The sequence below is a fragment of the Trachurus japonicus genome, chromosome 4 (assembly GCF_045865225.1).
Source record: "Trachurus japonicus isolate A0001 chromosome 4, Traja_1.0".
Classification (NCBI taxonomy): domain Eukaryota; kingdom Metazoa; phylum Chordata; class Actinopteri; order Carangiformes; family Carangidae; genus Trachurus; species Trachurus japonicus.
The window spans coordinates 20,556,915-20,572,483 of NC_140910.1; the positions used below are offsets into that span (position 1 = coordinate 20,556,915).

Sequence of the window (15,569 nt, forward strand, 5' to 3'; positions counted from 1 at the left end):
GTGGCTTCTTCCTTTAAGTCACATTTCAACATAAGTCTATAATGAAGACATAATACATCGTGATATAACACACCAGGGAATCAGCCTGTGTTATATACCCTTCAAAGTGGAAATGTGCTATATTCTTATGCATATTTTTTACCCTTAAGAAGTTGAAATGCTTATACAATCAGTAGATAATGCAGAAAGTGCTCTGAAAATATAGGAAGCATGCAGTTATTTAAAAGTTTAGTTCTGAAAACATCTTAATGCCACTGATACAATTCCTGCTTCTTTCTTTAGTTCTTATTAATAATAATAATAATAAATTGTATTTATAGAGCGCATTTTCACCTGAAGAACAAGTCTCAAAGCGCTTACAATAAAGATTAGGAAAAAAAATAGAAAAGAAAAATAAAATAGAAATAAATCTATTAATCTGCTAATTTCAGTGTGTATAAAAGCGGATTATGAAATGTTTAGTGTCATGACATAAAATTATTTTTCATACTGCTGCTGACTGTTTTCCTTAATTCCCCATGTGACACATGGGATGAGCACGTATCTGTTCATGAGCCATGTGACCCACACTACTGTATATGAACTTAAATTTCAGTCATTACAGTAACTCGATGTTCATCTTTTTCCTGAAACAGTTATAAGATTTGGGCTTATAGCCAACCTGGTTAGTGTTTGAAAAGATGAATCACATCACTTAAAACACACAGAATTAAAATATGTTCCCATTAAACGCACAAAGAAGAGCAGTAGCTTGGGCTTAAAGACATTCTGCAGTATGAATGAGGCCTTGCTCCAGTTACACTGTGAAATGAAAACGATTTTGGTCCAAAGCTGGGTTCTGGAAATCTAACCTCAGGAGTTTGTTGCTGAGGTATCACTCTCTTAAGGGTCTCAGAAATAGAGTTATACGGTCAGAGTGCAGCAGCGGGTCCTGAGTTTATAATCCAGTTTGTTGTGTCAGAGTTAAACAACTTTACTCATTAGAGAAAAAAGCCCCTTTTCATACATTAAGAGTTAATTGAAGTTAATAGGGAACAATGTTTCCCACAGGTTGAGATGGTTGCCTCCTATAGCAAACAGATCCTTGATGTATCACGTCAGAGTGGGTTGCAAAACAACATTATTCATTCAAACTGAATCATGAGCACGGGAGTCACTTTCTTAATCTACTGTCTATAATAAAACTCTATGCAACATGTATTTCCAATCTGACCTTTGGAAGAAAAGTACAGATAAAAATAGTATTAAATCACGTCATTAAAAACTATCTAGGTTGACCAGAGTTTTTGCACAAAGTGAAATGATCCGTTTCATTCATTTGTTGTGATCCCCGTAATTGTCTGTTTACTGGTCACATTAAAACCAACAGTCACCCCGTATCACCAGTGCAGACAGAGTGTTATTATTCTCCTGTAGCCACAAAGCCCATGATTTATTGCCACTATGTTGTAATAGTCCAGAAAACATGAGATCTCCTGCACATCCTCTAAGTATTTTCAATCAGGGCTGAATGAAATGGGTTGATTCCAAAAATACGGCCCTCCAGAGAGAGAGAGTGAGAGGCTGAGGTAGAGTGCACGAAAAAGAGAGGGAACGGGCTTGTCTCCAGATCCCTGCCTACGCTGCTCTGAATACTTCACATGCATCTGCCTCATTACGCCAGTGCACTGCACCAATACACAGTCGAATACATGCTATTGAGATGCACACAAAACAGCAGATCATGGGCTATCAGGCGATACTATCAAACAGCACGTACTGATATGTAATGTACCACACGGCTGTGTTTCATAAGCAGAGCTCAGTTAATAGCCCCTGTGACCAGGAGTCAAAGTCAAAAGGTGCTGAATGAAAACCAGTGTAATTTTCTGTATTCTCTTATTCTCTCTCTATTAAATGCTTTGCAGATGCCCTTGAGCTAAGGCTATTAAACTCAGAGCCCCAGTGGTTTTGCTCTGTCAGCGACTGAAGGCTGAAATATTGTGAATGTGAAACAGACAGTCAGACTTTTATCCACATAAATGAATAATGATATAAAGCATAATTGAACAATTTGTTAAATTTGGAGTTTTCTGTATAGTACCGATATATATCTGATCAAGTTGAGTTTGTTTGACTGCACTGATGACTGTAGATGGATGCTTTTGTTGTGTGTTTCCAGATGTTTTGGGTTGTTTGGGTACTTAATGGCATTTAAACTAAGTGTATTTTTAAAGCTCAGCACACTGGGTCACAACACACAAGTGTTACCGCAGAAGATGCATTATAACGACAACATGAACCACGATTCTAAGAGTCAGAAATCTAAAAAAGAAAAATTCACATGTGGCCCTTATCCACAACTGCAAGCCTGCATTGAATAATAACAACAACATGAATGAAATACAGTAAAATGTCATTTGTTGTTGCTTCAGCAAAGTGGAGGCACACTACCAGCTACAGGGGTTTTGCTCTATAACTCAGCCTGACCTGTCTGACCTCCCTGAGGAGGGGGAGGGCCAGGAGAAAGATTCATTTCTTTGCCGGGATCAATAACACGGACGTAGTAGTACCTACAGGAGAAGCACATATCCTGGGTAGCTGCTACTGCCTCCGTCTGCATTTCTGCTCCATAATAAACCCACGTCCTCCTGTAGATGACCTTGTTGACAGTGGTCACCCTAAGCAGGTGATTCATCGACTGGTCAGGGTGTGTGTGCTAGTGTGGGAGGATGGGAAGAGGACTTGGAGGAGTGCAACGTTTAAGAGCATGGACATGTGATTTAATGTTTATTTTCTACACAGCAGTAACAACTCATTTGAAAGGATCTAAACATGGTTTTCTAGTTTATTATAGAGAGAGAGGGACTTGCTTTGGTTCCCATTGAAGCTACACTTTGTCTTTACAAGCAGTGGTTTGTAAAAATGCCTCCCAGCTAAGCAAACACTAACAAGAAAGGTGGCAGACAAAAGGCCGGGAAAAGAAAGACGTTTTTTTTTTAATCATATGAAGACTATCCTCCTGCAGTGGACTTGCTTGAGGAGGTGCGCACACACACACACACACACACACACGTGCAGGCTGTGTCTTTGATGAGACAGGCGGTGAGAGGGGTGTTCCCAGGGAGCTGGAAGTTGCAGGAGATACACAGACTAGTAGATGAATCGATTGGGTTCCTCCACTCCTCCTGCAGTTGCTATAGCAACCCTGAGATCTATTCACACGTATCCATGTCAAGATATTGTCAAAGCATGGTAATAAAAAATGAAGCAGACCTGCCAAAGTAAAGTAAAGGCAGGGGAATCTGCAGGGGAAAAAATAAAGTTGGTGTCACTGTACATCAGCTCATTTCAAGGCTACCTGGTTGTTAATTTGTTTATAAACTATTAATTGTGAGAAATGGAAAAAATAGTTCGCTTTTTTTTATACACAACAGCTTTTGCTAACTCACTTTTTTCTACTCTTTCATCTCATGTATTTTGCCTTTGATGGTCTGGGTTGCCAGCAACTCATTGCATGTTGTTTCTATTGAGCCACCCAGGAAGTCAGTGAATGTCTAACAGATCCCCTTTTCTCCCGCTTCTTCATACAGACAGCATCCCGTCCGACTTGAAGGATCCCTTCTACACGGACCAGTATGAGCAGGAGCACCTGAAGCCTCCTGTGGCCAGCCTCCTGCTGTCTGCAGACCTCTACTGCAGGGCCGGCAGCTTCATCCTGAAGAGCGACGACTCCAAGCCGCTGCTGGGCCACGACGCTGTGATCCAGGCACTGGCACAGCGTGGACTCTATGTCACCGACCAGGAGAGACTGGTCACTGAGAGGGACCTTCGAAAGAGGCCGCTACAAATGGTAGGAGGGATTTCGCCATTTGTTATTATCTTTTCATTTTAAGGGAGACAAGTTTGTCTTTATTATGGTACATTCCAACCTCACACAGGTCCTGTACCATACAGTGATATTTCCTTTTCTTTCCTCATTCTTTGAGGAATGTGTCATGCACATTATCTCTTTCCCCTTGCAGGCATCTTTTCATCCACGTGTGTTTACTTACTTTAAAAACACTTTCTGAAATAGCTATGTAGGAAGCAGTACCTGTATTCAGTAATTCTTTTGCTTGCATGTGCTTCTTTACAAGTTGCATCCTTACTGGCCAGCTTTCCCTGTGCAAGTTCTGATGCCACTTTTAATTAGGGTATTTTATTTTGAAATGCCATAGCACAGCACGGATAAGCAAATGATTAAAAATAGAAAATAAATCCTTTCAAAATCTTCTGATCTCTGTCAGTTAAAAGAAGCCAAACACAAGGATTTCTGAAATGAGGTTTCCATCCATTTTGCATTTACCAAACAGTAAAAGAAAATCTCATAACGGCCATTTAGAGCAATTGCACCAAACTAGTAACTGAAAAGAAGTGACAAAATTCAAAACAATAATAAAAGAGGTGCCAGTTTACGGACCGTGTGGAGATTCAAGTTGATCATTTTCCAGCTGCAAGCTGAGTTAAGGCCTCCAGTGTTACTGTGAGTGTCTCTGTCCCTCTGTATTGTCTCTCTCACAGCAGAGCTGACTTTGTAGGCAGCCTATTCAGAGAGAGAGAGGGATCCTCATTATTTTGGGGCGAAATCTCAATGGGAGGCTGTATTGCTTCAGTGAATTGCAATTGAGACATGATTAGCGCACAGTATGCCTGCAGTCTGTTTGTAGAGTCTTGCTGGTTTTAATTTCCTTTCTATGCTAATTCAAAACTTATTTAAGTTTTGTTGTGCTTTACATTTGGCATTGCAGTAAATACATATCTCGCACATATGTCACATGGTTTCCTAACTGTAATTTCACTTTGCTCTTTGACTTGTAAACACAACAGCACAATTTTGTGTTTATGTTTTTTTTCTTCTCACATTTGGGTTGCATTATTCTTTCTGTGCTGAATAAGCGTTTTACACTTGATTTTTGACCCAATGTGGATCATAACATGACTGGTTTTGCCAGAGAGCGACGGTGTGTGTGTCTGTGCATGTGCGTGTGTCAGTGAGCAGGTGGTGGTGAATGTGAAAATGAGCTGCTAGACAGCTGTGACAGCACCTTTTTAATTTTCTCCCTCCGCATTTCACTGTTCCATTTTTCAACCCGATATCCTGCATTCATTTTATTCTTATGTCATTCCCATCACTCTGACATCACCTCCTTTGTCTTCCTTTTCACCCACCACTTTCCTATTACTTATCTTCTTCCTGCCCTTTATCTGTCCCATACTTTCTTATTTCCTCATTTAATTTCCACACATTTCCCTCTGCCTTTCCTTATCTCTGCTTTCTTCCTTTCTTCCTCTTTTGCCTTCTTCCTCAATCATTCCTATTCTCTTTTCCCCACTCCTTTTCCTGAACACTCTTTTCCATTTTAGATGCCTCCCACCTTATGCCACTAATTTTTCTTGACTACTTCAATCCCTCCCTCCCATTTTACAATTCAATTTCTACCTTACAATATACTCTCCTTCTCTGGCAGAGGCAGTGGTTGTCTTGGTTTTTCTGCTCCACTGTCCTTGGATTTCAGATGAAGTGACACATGTCACAGGTCAAAATGTATTGTAGATGCACAGAAACGCTGTCCATTTAATGAGATTTCCACCAGATTTGTCAAGCAGTACTTTTCCCATAAGGATTTTGAGCACTATGAGGCAGTTTATGTGCCTTAGGTACCTGCTGCATATTGGACTGACAGCTCAGGTGTAAGGATCCTCTATTATTTAGAGGATGTTTTAAGTTGGCAGATAAGGTAGCTGACTGTCCAGGCTGAGCCCTGTGGGGCCATGTGTGGAGCAGAAAAGGCAGAAACGCCATTTCTTCTGGGAGACTAAGAGGTTCTCCTAAAATAAAAAACATGGCTGCTTTTTACTCCTGACGTAAACCGTGAAAAAGAAAGAGACTAAGCGCCCCACCTGCTGTGGTAACCGTAAGCTCCTCTAGATAAGACAACCGGCAGTGTCATTAAATGCTGCTTCGTGGCATTTTAGCAGAGCATCTTTATTTTCTGAACTCAGCAGTTTGCACAAGGAAAAGTAATTGTCAGAATAAGCAACTTTGGAGGATGTTCGAGGGAGCGAGTGGGTCAGTCAGCAACAGACTCGGATGCTGCTGATGTTTTGTCTGACGTGTGTCATAACTGAGCACATTTGCCGATGTTTTCACAAGGTTGCCAAACTGACTTCTCATCGTAGTCTTATTTTTTTTGTCTGTCTTTCTGTCACTATTCTGCCCACTCATCCTTCTGTCTCCTGCCACGTGATGGATTCCCACATGTGAAGACGAAGGCTCCAGAAATCACACTTGCCGCCCACTCGGTTGCCTACACACATTCTGACACTCTCTTTTACCTGCACTGCTCGCAGAGATAGAGCAGGAGAAAGGGAGATGCGGAGGTGGACTCGGGATCTGAAAATATTATTATAGCACTACACATTACAGCCCACATGAAGCACTGCTGTGAGCCCCATAATAGCGAAAAAGCCATTATGAAAAGGCTTTAATTGCAAAGTTTGATTACGCTTATTCTCTATTGTGTTCTTTTAAAAGTGTCAGCTCACCACCAGATAATCTCTGCAGAATTAAAAAACAATGTCTAAGCTTCAGGAATGGACAAGCTGATGTATAGTCTAACCCCGTAGCTATGGCAATGTCAAACTGAGTCTGATAAATGAAGTCAAGCCAAGGAATCTTAAAGGGATAGTTCAACATTTTGGCAAATTGGCCTATTGCCATAATCCCTAGGTTTGTTACCTTTAATTGTCGGTGTAAGATGCTTTTAGAACGGCACGGCAGAGCCGTGAGCTGCTCAGAACTACGCTATGTAGGCTAATGGGATATCTTGGTTTCCCTCATCAAGCTCATCAAATACACAATCGAACAACTCCAAAACGCTCGCGTTGCCAAAATGTTGAACTATCCCTTTAACACCTGTGCATGTGTAAGTGTGTTTTATGAGTATTGGTACATGAGGCTCAAATTGGACAAAGCTGAGGGGAACAGAAGTGCTCTTTGAATGAAAAGACTGTATCCATACACACTAGACAAGGTGGTTAATGCATAGAAATTGTGGTTGGCGTTAAGTCTTCTACTTCAACATGAGCACGGCGGCTCCTCTCCACATTCATAAAAGCTGCAAAAAAAGAGCCACAGTCTAATCTGGTAGATGCCGAATAGCCCCACTGGAGAAGTGACTGTTTATTGCCTTGCTCAAGGGCAGCTCTGCAGTGATAATGAGAACGGAGACCAGCGCTGCTCATACTCTCTCTCTCAAATCAGCATCACACAGATACAGGATTGTTCACTGGTTTACATTAAATGGTGTTAAATGGGTGGTGGTGCAATTTTACCAACCCCAAATTGAAGTAAAAGAGAATAAATCAGACATTTTCTCTGGAGATCAGGGCAGGGTTTCATGCACAGCTGCACTACCTTGGCCAATACAGATTGATGTTGTGTCATGGCTTTAATAGCTTTAATATTTAATAATATTGTAAATAGGTCATGTGGCTGCCAGGATCTTTAATGCATAGTTTAAATGAGACTCTATCACAGAGGCTGTGTGAGTACTTACTGTACAGTACGAGGCATAGTACCTTATATGGTTTCTGAGTCGCTTTATGGGTGCCGTCTCTGTGACTGTATGTCAGAGGAACCATAAAACAGGCAGGTTTATTGTCACACTTATTTTAAGAGTGTGCTTTCAAATTCAACCTTAATGGAAAATGCACTTCTAATGACAGCAAATTGTAATTTGGAAGACTCTACAATCGAAGAAACTTGCATCTGTAAAAATGTGTCTAAACGAATAGGAACAGTCATTTAAACCTCAATAATTAGCATCATTATACTGATATTTAACTGAATTGATTAAAACATGTGTTTGCCAGTTCAGTCTCAGCGACAGATTGATTCATCAAATCATGTATGGCAGAGATGAATAGAGGTGAATACACTTCTTCCTGTTCCCTCTCTTCTGCTGCCTCCATCACATCCCCTATTGGGCAGGCGCTCCGTTTCCATGGTTACACTCCAGTAAGGCAGGGTGTTGTGCATGCGTGGTGTGTGTGTGTGTGTGTGTGTGTAGGTAGGTGCAAGAGTGGGGGTGCTCATGGTTGCATATGTCACATGTGCAGTGTGTACGTGCAGCTACGTGCAGCTACGTGCTCGGAGGGTGTGTGTATGTGTGTGTGTGTGTGTGTGTGTGTGTGTGTGTGTGTGTAGTGGGGGTTGTTATAGTGAACACTGCCAGGCTCCGAGACAGAGAATGCTGAAATGCTGGATTCATACAAGCAGGCAGACAGCATTGCTAAGATGCTGCATCACACACACAAAAGACGCACATCGGTACGCCGGTGCACACAAACACGGCGAAGGAACACAAAGGTAACCTGTGCGTGCCAAAAAAAATAGTGTCAACATCAAACTGGCTTCTTCTGTCCCTTTTCTCTTCCTCTGCACTTGATCTCACGAACAAAGACGAGCTGAAGCAGCAGGGTGGAAGGGAAGCCCATCCAAGTAGTTTCTGTGCTCGTCGGCCTCGACCAAGTCACAGCCAGTATGTTATGCCCAATGCCAGCGGCGACTCCCAGGCAGTACAGTATGGATGGATAGTCAGGGAGCACGTTATGAGATGCCATGTGATGTCCTCGGTCCTGAGCAGCTTAGTAGAGTTAGAATATGATTTACACTGATGCTTTGTTTGTTTTTTTAATTCATCTTTTTTTTTTCTCTATTGTTTGGGTAGAAAAATCCACATAAGAGGGATGAGAAATCCTCAGGATGGTTCTCTGCTTTTAACCCCCAACGCAGGAGAAATAATATTCATGATGATTTGTCTCATCAGTTGATACAACAGTGCTCTGACAATGTGTTTGATCTCTGAAGCTGCATGCATTCTGTCTTTTGCGACTGTCTTTGTAAATATTGATTTAGTGATGTTGAGATAGAGGAGAGAATGCCACTCCATTCGAAGGTATTTTAGCTGAGGGCATGGTTCGTCCCTGTGGAGCCTGTGAGGTTTGTTTAGGGATCGTAGGGATCGTGTATGAGTGTCTGGAGGCTCAGTCTGAAAAAAGGAAACCTTATCCACAGGTGACGTACTGTTTTTGCTGGTGCTAGAGACACAACACTTGAGTTCTAATATTTGACAGAGATTTATCGTGTGAAAGTGCATAATTAAACCACATCAGTGTTAAATGTCACATCTTTGAATGTGGTGCTTTTAGCTTATTATTCGATAGAGAAGCTCTGTGTCATTTGTGTCTCTTTTATGATTTGAAGCAGGGATTTTGCGATAACTCGTTCTTATTCCGCAGGCCTGGAAATACATTTATTCACCTGATTCTCCCCATTATTGACTGGCACTTAATCCTTAATGAATTTATGCTCATACAGATCTGGTCATATACAGACAGAGGTTTAAACTGGAATCCCATTTACTGAGATTAGATGATAGAACATTCTTTTTTTTTTTTATTAGTTATCCTGTTACAACATGCGTTTTCATTGCAGTTCTGAAGAATTAAACCTCAGAGAGGATTTTGGTGTGCTTCAGCAGGTACAACGGTGGAGTAAACATGCAATCTTACAATACAATAATACAGCAGTATAAAGAAATGACTCCCATAAGAGAACAATTAATTAGCTCCTGGTACCAGATTTAAAAAAAATCAATGACAATGCGTTAGCAGATAATGTGTTGCACTGTGCTCAGACTCAAGTTTTAAGAAGAAAAAAAAAAGCAACCTCTCAGACAAAGACAAAGACGTTGCATGAAAGTGCATTACCTTCAGAAATAATGATGAGTTGTGCATTCAGCATTGTACCAAATTAATCTGGTAATACATTTTCCTCTGTGGTCAATGGCCAGTGAAATAATGAATGCAGTGAAATTCTATCTGCATTCTCAATGGGGGCTCACTGTGAACACAAGGTGAATGTCCATCATATTTATGTAAAACAAGTGATATTTCTTCACTATCAGTTTAATCAACCACTAAAATCTTATCACTAACCACTCATGAAATCGTTGCAGCCTAGAGGCCCTTCTCAAACATGATGGAAGGCTTTGGAGCTCCAGTGTAGGTCAACACTGGCTGGTAGCCATGATCCTGTCCCCAGATAGTGTTCTAAGGTTAGCTTTGAGGTTTCCATATAATTGCTAGGTTGGGTTTGGAGCATATGGAGGGGGGAAGGTATGTTGCTTAAAAGCTCCATTCCCACAACTGATGCCAGACCTCACAGTTGGTATTTTGTGAATCCAAATGTGTGTATAAGTGCTATTGTGTATGTGAGAGCTTTTTTTTTTTTTCAACTCACAGTGGCACAGGCTGTTGAAGGAGTGGTGCCAGCTCTCAATTTGAAAAGCTAAGCAAGTGCTTAAAAAGACAGAAAAGGGGATGGTGCTTTTTATACTTCCAGAAAGATTCCTGATTTATAATAACAGAATTTATCCAAATTCAAAATGCAGCTCCGCTTCATTGAGACAGTTTAGGTGAAATGCATTAGTGCAGACTGATCAGCTATGTTTGTGGGAAAAGTCATGATTTGGATAATTGAGTAGTTAGTTTCAGTTCAGTTTGAATTAAGCTCCTGTGACTCAAACGATGTTATGTCAGTCAGTCTGTTGCTCTTGACAGCTACTGGACTGCACTGTTGTGAAATTTGGTTCAGGTACAGATACCCCAGAGGAGAAATTGACCCTATGACCTGAAGTTTAACACCATCACCAGATTAAACTACTTTGATTGTTGACCAAACACCTGCCAAGTTATGGCATTCCCCTAAGTCTTAGTTGTACTTTGTGTTTAGTGTTCATTACTAAATGTTAGCAAGCTGGCATACAGTACTAAACTAAGATGCTGAACCTTGTATTGCGTTTAAAGCACTGCTTATATTTTATATATAGCCTGACAGAGCCGCTATAATGATGTCTTAGTAACCACATGCTATATCAAGTCCATGAAGTCAGAGGTACACATCGGGGAAGTGCTTTTTTCTGGTTTGTACCTCATTTTCAGTTAGTCCTTATAGGGACTAACCTGGTAAAATGAAGGCTTAAAAAAAATCTGTCCGCTTGCTAGGGCTGACCCAAAAAAATCGAAGCTTTGAAGCTTCGTTTGTTGCCATGGTAATCGATCATGAAGTCTGTGATTGATTGTTTTTTTGTTCTTCCTTTTTCCCTTTTTGACACTGGTTCTCATCGGCAAGTTGGCACCTGCCTGATTCTGGATATTTTTGGAGATATGCAGCGTTTTTTTGCCATTACTTTCATTATTTCCGCTACCGTAAAAAACTTTTCTCTAACAGTGCCTCCTTTTTACCCACTACCACTGTTTTACGGTACTTATGGTGACCTTCAAAAGAGACCAGAGAGAGGCACAGCTGAGTGCTTTTCCATGTCCAGCTGAGTTGGCGTGAAGTTACCCGAAGCTAGACAGATTCAATTTTCTGACTTCTCCCCCAGCATTGAACCTCTGGGCCTGGACAGGAGAGCTGTGATACTAAAAACAGACTGCATTTTCAATATTGCATCACCCTTGAGTTAATGTTGATTCACTGTGAATGTGTTTCCTCTGTCCAGAGGAGGTCCAGGAGACTGCAGTGCAGAGGTTTGTTGCTTGTTCAGGTTCATGGCTCTTCTGTGCTCCTACAGATGCAAAAAAAAACAACTTTGGAGATTATCATAAATAATCAATAAAAAATATTGCACTCCAATAAAAAAAACTGGCCCAGGCTGATTATTAGCCATGATCCAATAGAGCCCTTTGAAATGGTTTCACTGAGTCATCATGGTAAAGACATTACCGTAGTGATTACATCAATTCATTTTCTGGTGGAATAAAGTCAGTGTGGAGACTTCAATGATTTCCTGTGTGTAGTATTGTACATCCTCTGCTCTGAATACCTGGTTCAGGCCTTAACAAGCAGCTCAAAGCTCTGACAAAAGATAGAGAGATTTTAGTTTATTTACAACATTCACACAACACTGAGGTGAAATGCAGTGTCTTTTGTAGGTCGCTTCAGTTCTTATTTACACTTCTTTTGTGCGATTGTTAAATCAGGCTTCTACGGTGGATTTTCATCTCTCCTTTGTCACGTATTCGTCGCATTAAAGATGAGGAGTCTTTGCCTATTTCCCTGGTCGGAAATACTCAGAGCCAGCAGTGTAACAGTACAATAAAAACAGGATATTGACCGTGAAGGAGCATCTTCTTACCCCATGAGAAATCAATACAGGATTTATGGACACAATCAGCTTAGATGAGAAAGCAAAAAAAAAAAAAAATCTGTGAGTAGATGTGTTTTTGTGCATATGTGACTGTGAAAATAGGCAGTTGCTTCATCAGAAAGAATGAGCAGCCATTAGATAGTTTTCATAGTCAGTTTATTACTTTGAAGAAGGAAGAAAATGATAAAACTCAGCACAATTAGAGAGCAGCCAGTTTGAATTGTGGAGAAAAACAAATAAACTGGGATGAAATTAGCAACTTTTTCTCCTCTTACAGCTGTCTAGGTAGCCCCAAGCAGGGCATTTGATCACTGAATGCTGCAATGGAGTTAGTCATCAGCAGTGGTTGTGGTGGGCAGCTCTAAGGTATGGATATGTCCAACTGATAGTGAAGTGAAGTGATGCTGAAGGAAAAACCATATGTGCTCAGCTCAACTTAAAGGTTAGAGAGCATGACGTCATGAGATGTCACAGAGGAAACGGCATTATCGCAAACCACAGGCAGGTCCTCTCTGATGAGAAAGGCTAACTCTTCCTTAGGGCAATGAAGTATCTACCTCTGCTTCACCACTTCCTCCGCTCTGCGTCCGTCCAGTTACTGAAGCTTTTATTTCTTCAACTCTCTTGCTTTCATCTGACATTAGCACAGGGTCAGCTGATCCTCCACTGACCCACCGTCCGTTTCCCCTGAGTGTTACAGTACGGTACACCAGTTTTCACTCCAAACTAATTTAATTGAAGCTGTCTGATGCTTCATGAATGCTGAGTGCAGAGGGCCATCGAAGAGCAGAAAAAGCAGATTTGTCTATTTCAATGCAACAATGAAAGAAAAGTTCAATTATGGGGCTCGGTTGTTAAACTGATTGCAAAGTGCTGAGCTCTCTGATAACAAAAAGTATTTATTACGTGCATATTGTTTTCTTCCACCATACATTCTCAACAGATCAATAGCAGATCAGACTGGACGTACTGAAATTGATTTTTACAGCAGCGCTCGTCACAAAGCAACCAACCCTAAGACGTCCACAGTTGTTTTGATGCGGTGTTCATCAAAGTGATGCGCACGTCAGCAATTTGAGTGCAGTTCAAACACTTTTCCTGTCTGATTTCAGGAGCCAATCTAATTACACCCTGTACTATGATCCACAGTTTGAGCTCTTCAACACCACAATGCTCCCGTGAGGCTGTGCAAAGAGACAGCAACATGGATGTTTAAATATCAAAGCTGAGCGTGTGTTTCAGCTGGCCATGGCTTTATGCACTTCCAAATACTGTAGCAGGTGTTTAAAAAGGCTTTTTGTCTATAATTAAGTGTTTGCAAATAGTAAGGAATTCAAACCCCACTGTCAAAAGCCATGGAATCCTGGAATGACCGTGATCCTACACTCACCTCTTCGTCCTACACAACAGCCTGGATTCATTCAGTCTGATTAGAGACTGCAGGTCTGTGGTCTACTAAACAAGATTAGTTCACCTCGTTGTCAGTTTATCTCATCAGACCACAGCAGATCTGAGTCAATATCCTCAAACTGCTCGGCAGAAGGGAGGATGCAGGAGGGGAAAGAGGCCTTGGAGGATTTACGCCGGTCCCTTGGCCTTTTAAAACTTGTCCTTGCAAGGAGCTGATTATGTAGGAATACAGGGCAGATCTGTAACTGCTTTGGATAGTCTGTTTGAGATAATGTCTCACAGTGTTTGGACAGGCTAAATGAGGGCCAATAGGAAACATCTTGGCAGTGTATTATTAAATGGGATTGGTTTGTTGTTGGGTTGCCAGATCAGAGATGGCGGAAATTAAGCACTAAGCTAATGCTGTGTCACACAGAAAATTCATTCCAGGGCTAAAAAAAATAAATTCACTCACAGTTACTGTGTTGACAGCCAGTCTTACCACACATTACTAAATTATGCTATATATTGCATAATTGTTTATCCTTTGCTTTTTTCGAGAAATCATCTTCACACTAAGTTCACAGCCACAACTCATCAGCTATTGCTCCGATATTAACCTTAACATTGCACACTTTTTGAACATGAGTAGTCCAAAAAAAACAAAAAAAACACACTTTACCAACTACTCAGCCTTATTATCAGCAGAAAATGACACAAAGGCTGTCATTGATAGAATAAGTGAATAACATGCTCTCTTCAGCATCACTTCCACAGTAAAAGGGAAAAAAACTAAAGTGAGGTTTTTATTACCTTGTACCTTTTCGTCAGCTCTGCTGCACTGAATCACTGTGGATCTTCAAAGCCACTTAAACTTTATGGTTGATTAATTGGATTAGCTCATGGAAAAGCTGCTGCCCAAGTATAAATATTTGGCAGACTGATTCCTGGGTGGTGTGTGCTGGATACACAAGATACTATAGAGAGAGTCAAACGTAGGAGCATGAACTAAAATACACAGATGACATGCTTTTCACTGCTTTTATCCACATCACATAGTGCAGTAAAGACAATGTTAGTTTCTCCTTATTTGTCTCATATTCATGCCCACATTGGACATTATAATGCCTCATGACATGTCAGTACACTACTTAGATTAAGTATGTTTAACAGGACACTGTAAGAGATGAAATGACACTTATATGAGGCTCTGATTGTGTCTGTCTGTGTTTGGCTGGTTTGACCTGATGGAATAATGTTTCTAATGTATTTTATGCAAATCATTCATTTCTTGCTGCTTTGAACAAGCTTTTAATAACATTGCACCAGATTGCGATGTTACATAGTTAGTGAGCATGACTAATGAGGTGTCAGTGTACAAAAATAGAGGGTAAAACTAGACTAGAAAAATATATCTGTAAACAGAAAGGAGCTGAGCAAAAGGTCAACAGCTACAGTCCACTTTTAAAAAATATATATGTGAATGATGCTGGGGAACTAAACTTTGACAGTATTCTGACCTTTGGGTTAACATGGCAACATGTCTGACTTGACACTTAGGCTACCTGTGACACTCATAAATTATTGACACTGTCTAAAGGTTGGTCGATTAGCCTGATGAGTAACAGCAGTCGGTTTCCTTAAGTTCTCATATCTCTCTGTCTTTGGCCCAGAAATGCATTTATCCTGTATCAGAGTTATTTATCCTTGCATGTTCAGAAGTTGCCTACAACATAGTTAACAGATTCATTGCAGGTTGCAGGATGTCCTTGCTTTTAAGCCAGGCTTGACAATAAACACAGGGCAGCATTATAGATGAAGAATAAGTGACTCAAGCAGATATCCCTCATTTCAAGTAAGAGATACAGATGACTGTAAATCACTGGTTGCTGTATTAATACTGCATATTAAATGATGGAAAAGATTGCATAAACATATTTG

General features: G+C 40.7%; 1 protein-coding gene across 1 annotated transcript in view; it reads left to right on the forward strand.

Moving 5' to 3' along the window:
* camsap2a (calmodulin regulated spectrin-associated protein family, member 2a) overlaps window positions 1-15,569 on the forward strand; it is a 47,434-nt gene that overhangs the window by 1,925 nt on the left and 29,940 nt on the right. The window contains exon 2 of the mRNA XM_085774648.1: window positions 3,573-3,832. Coding sequence (XP_085630774.1) covers window positions 3,573-3,832 — 260 coding nt within the window. The remainder of the gene's footprint in view (window positions 1-3,572; window positions 3,833-15,569) is intronic.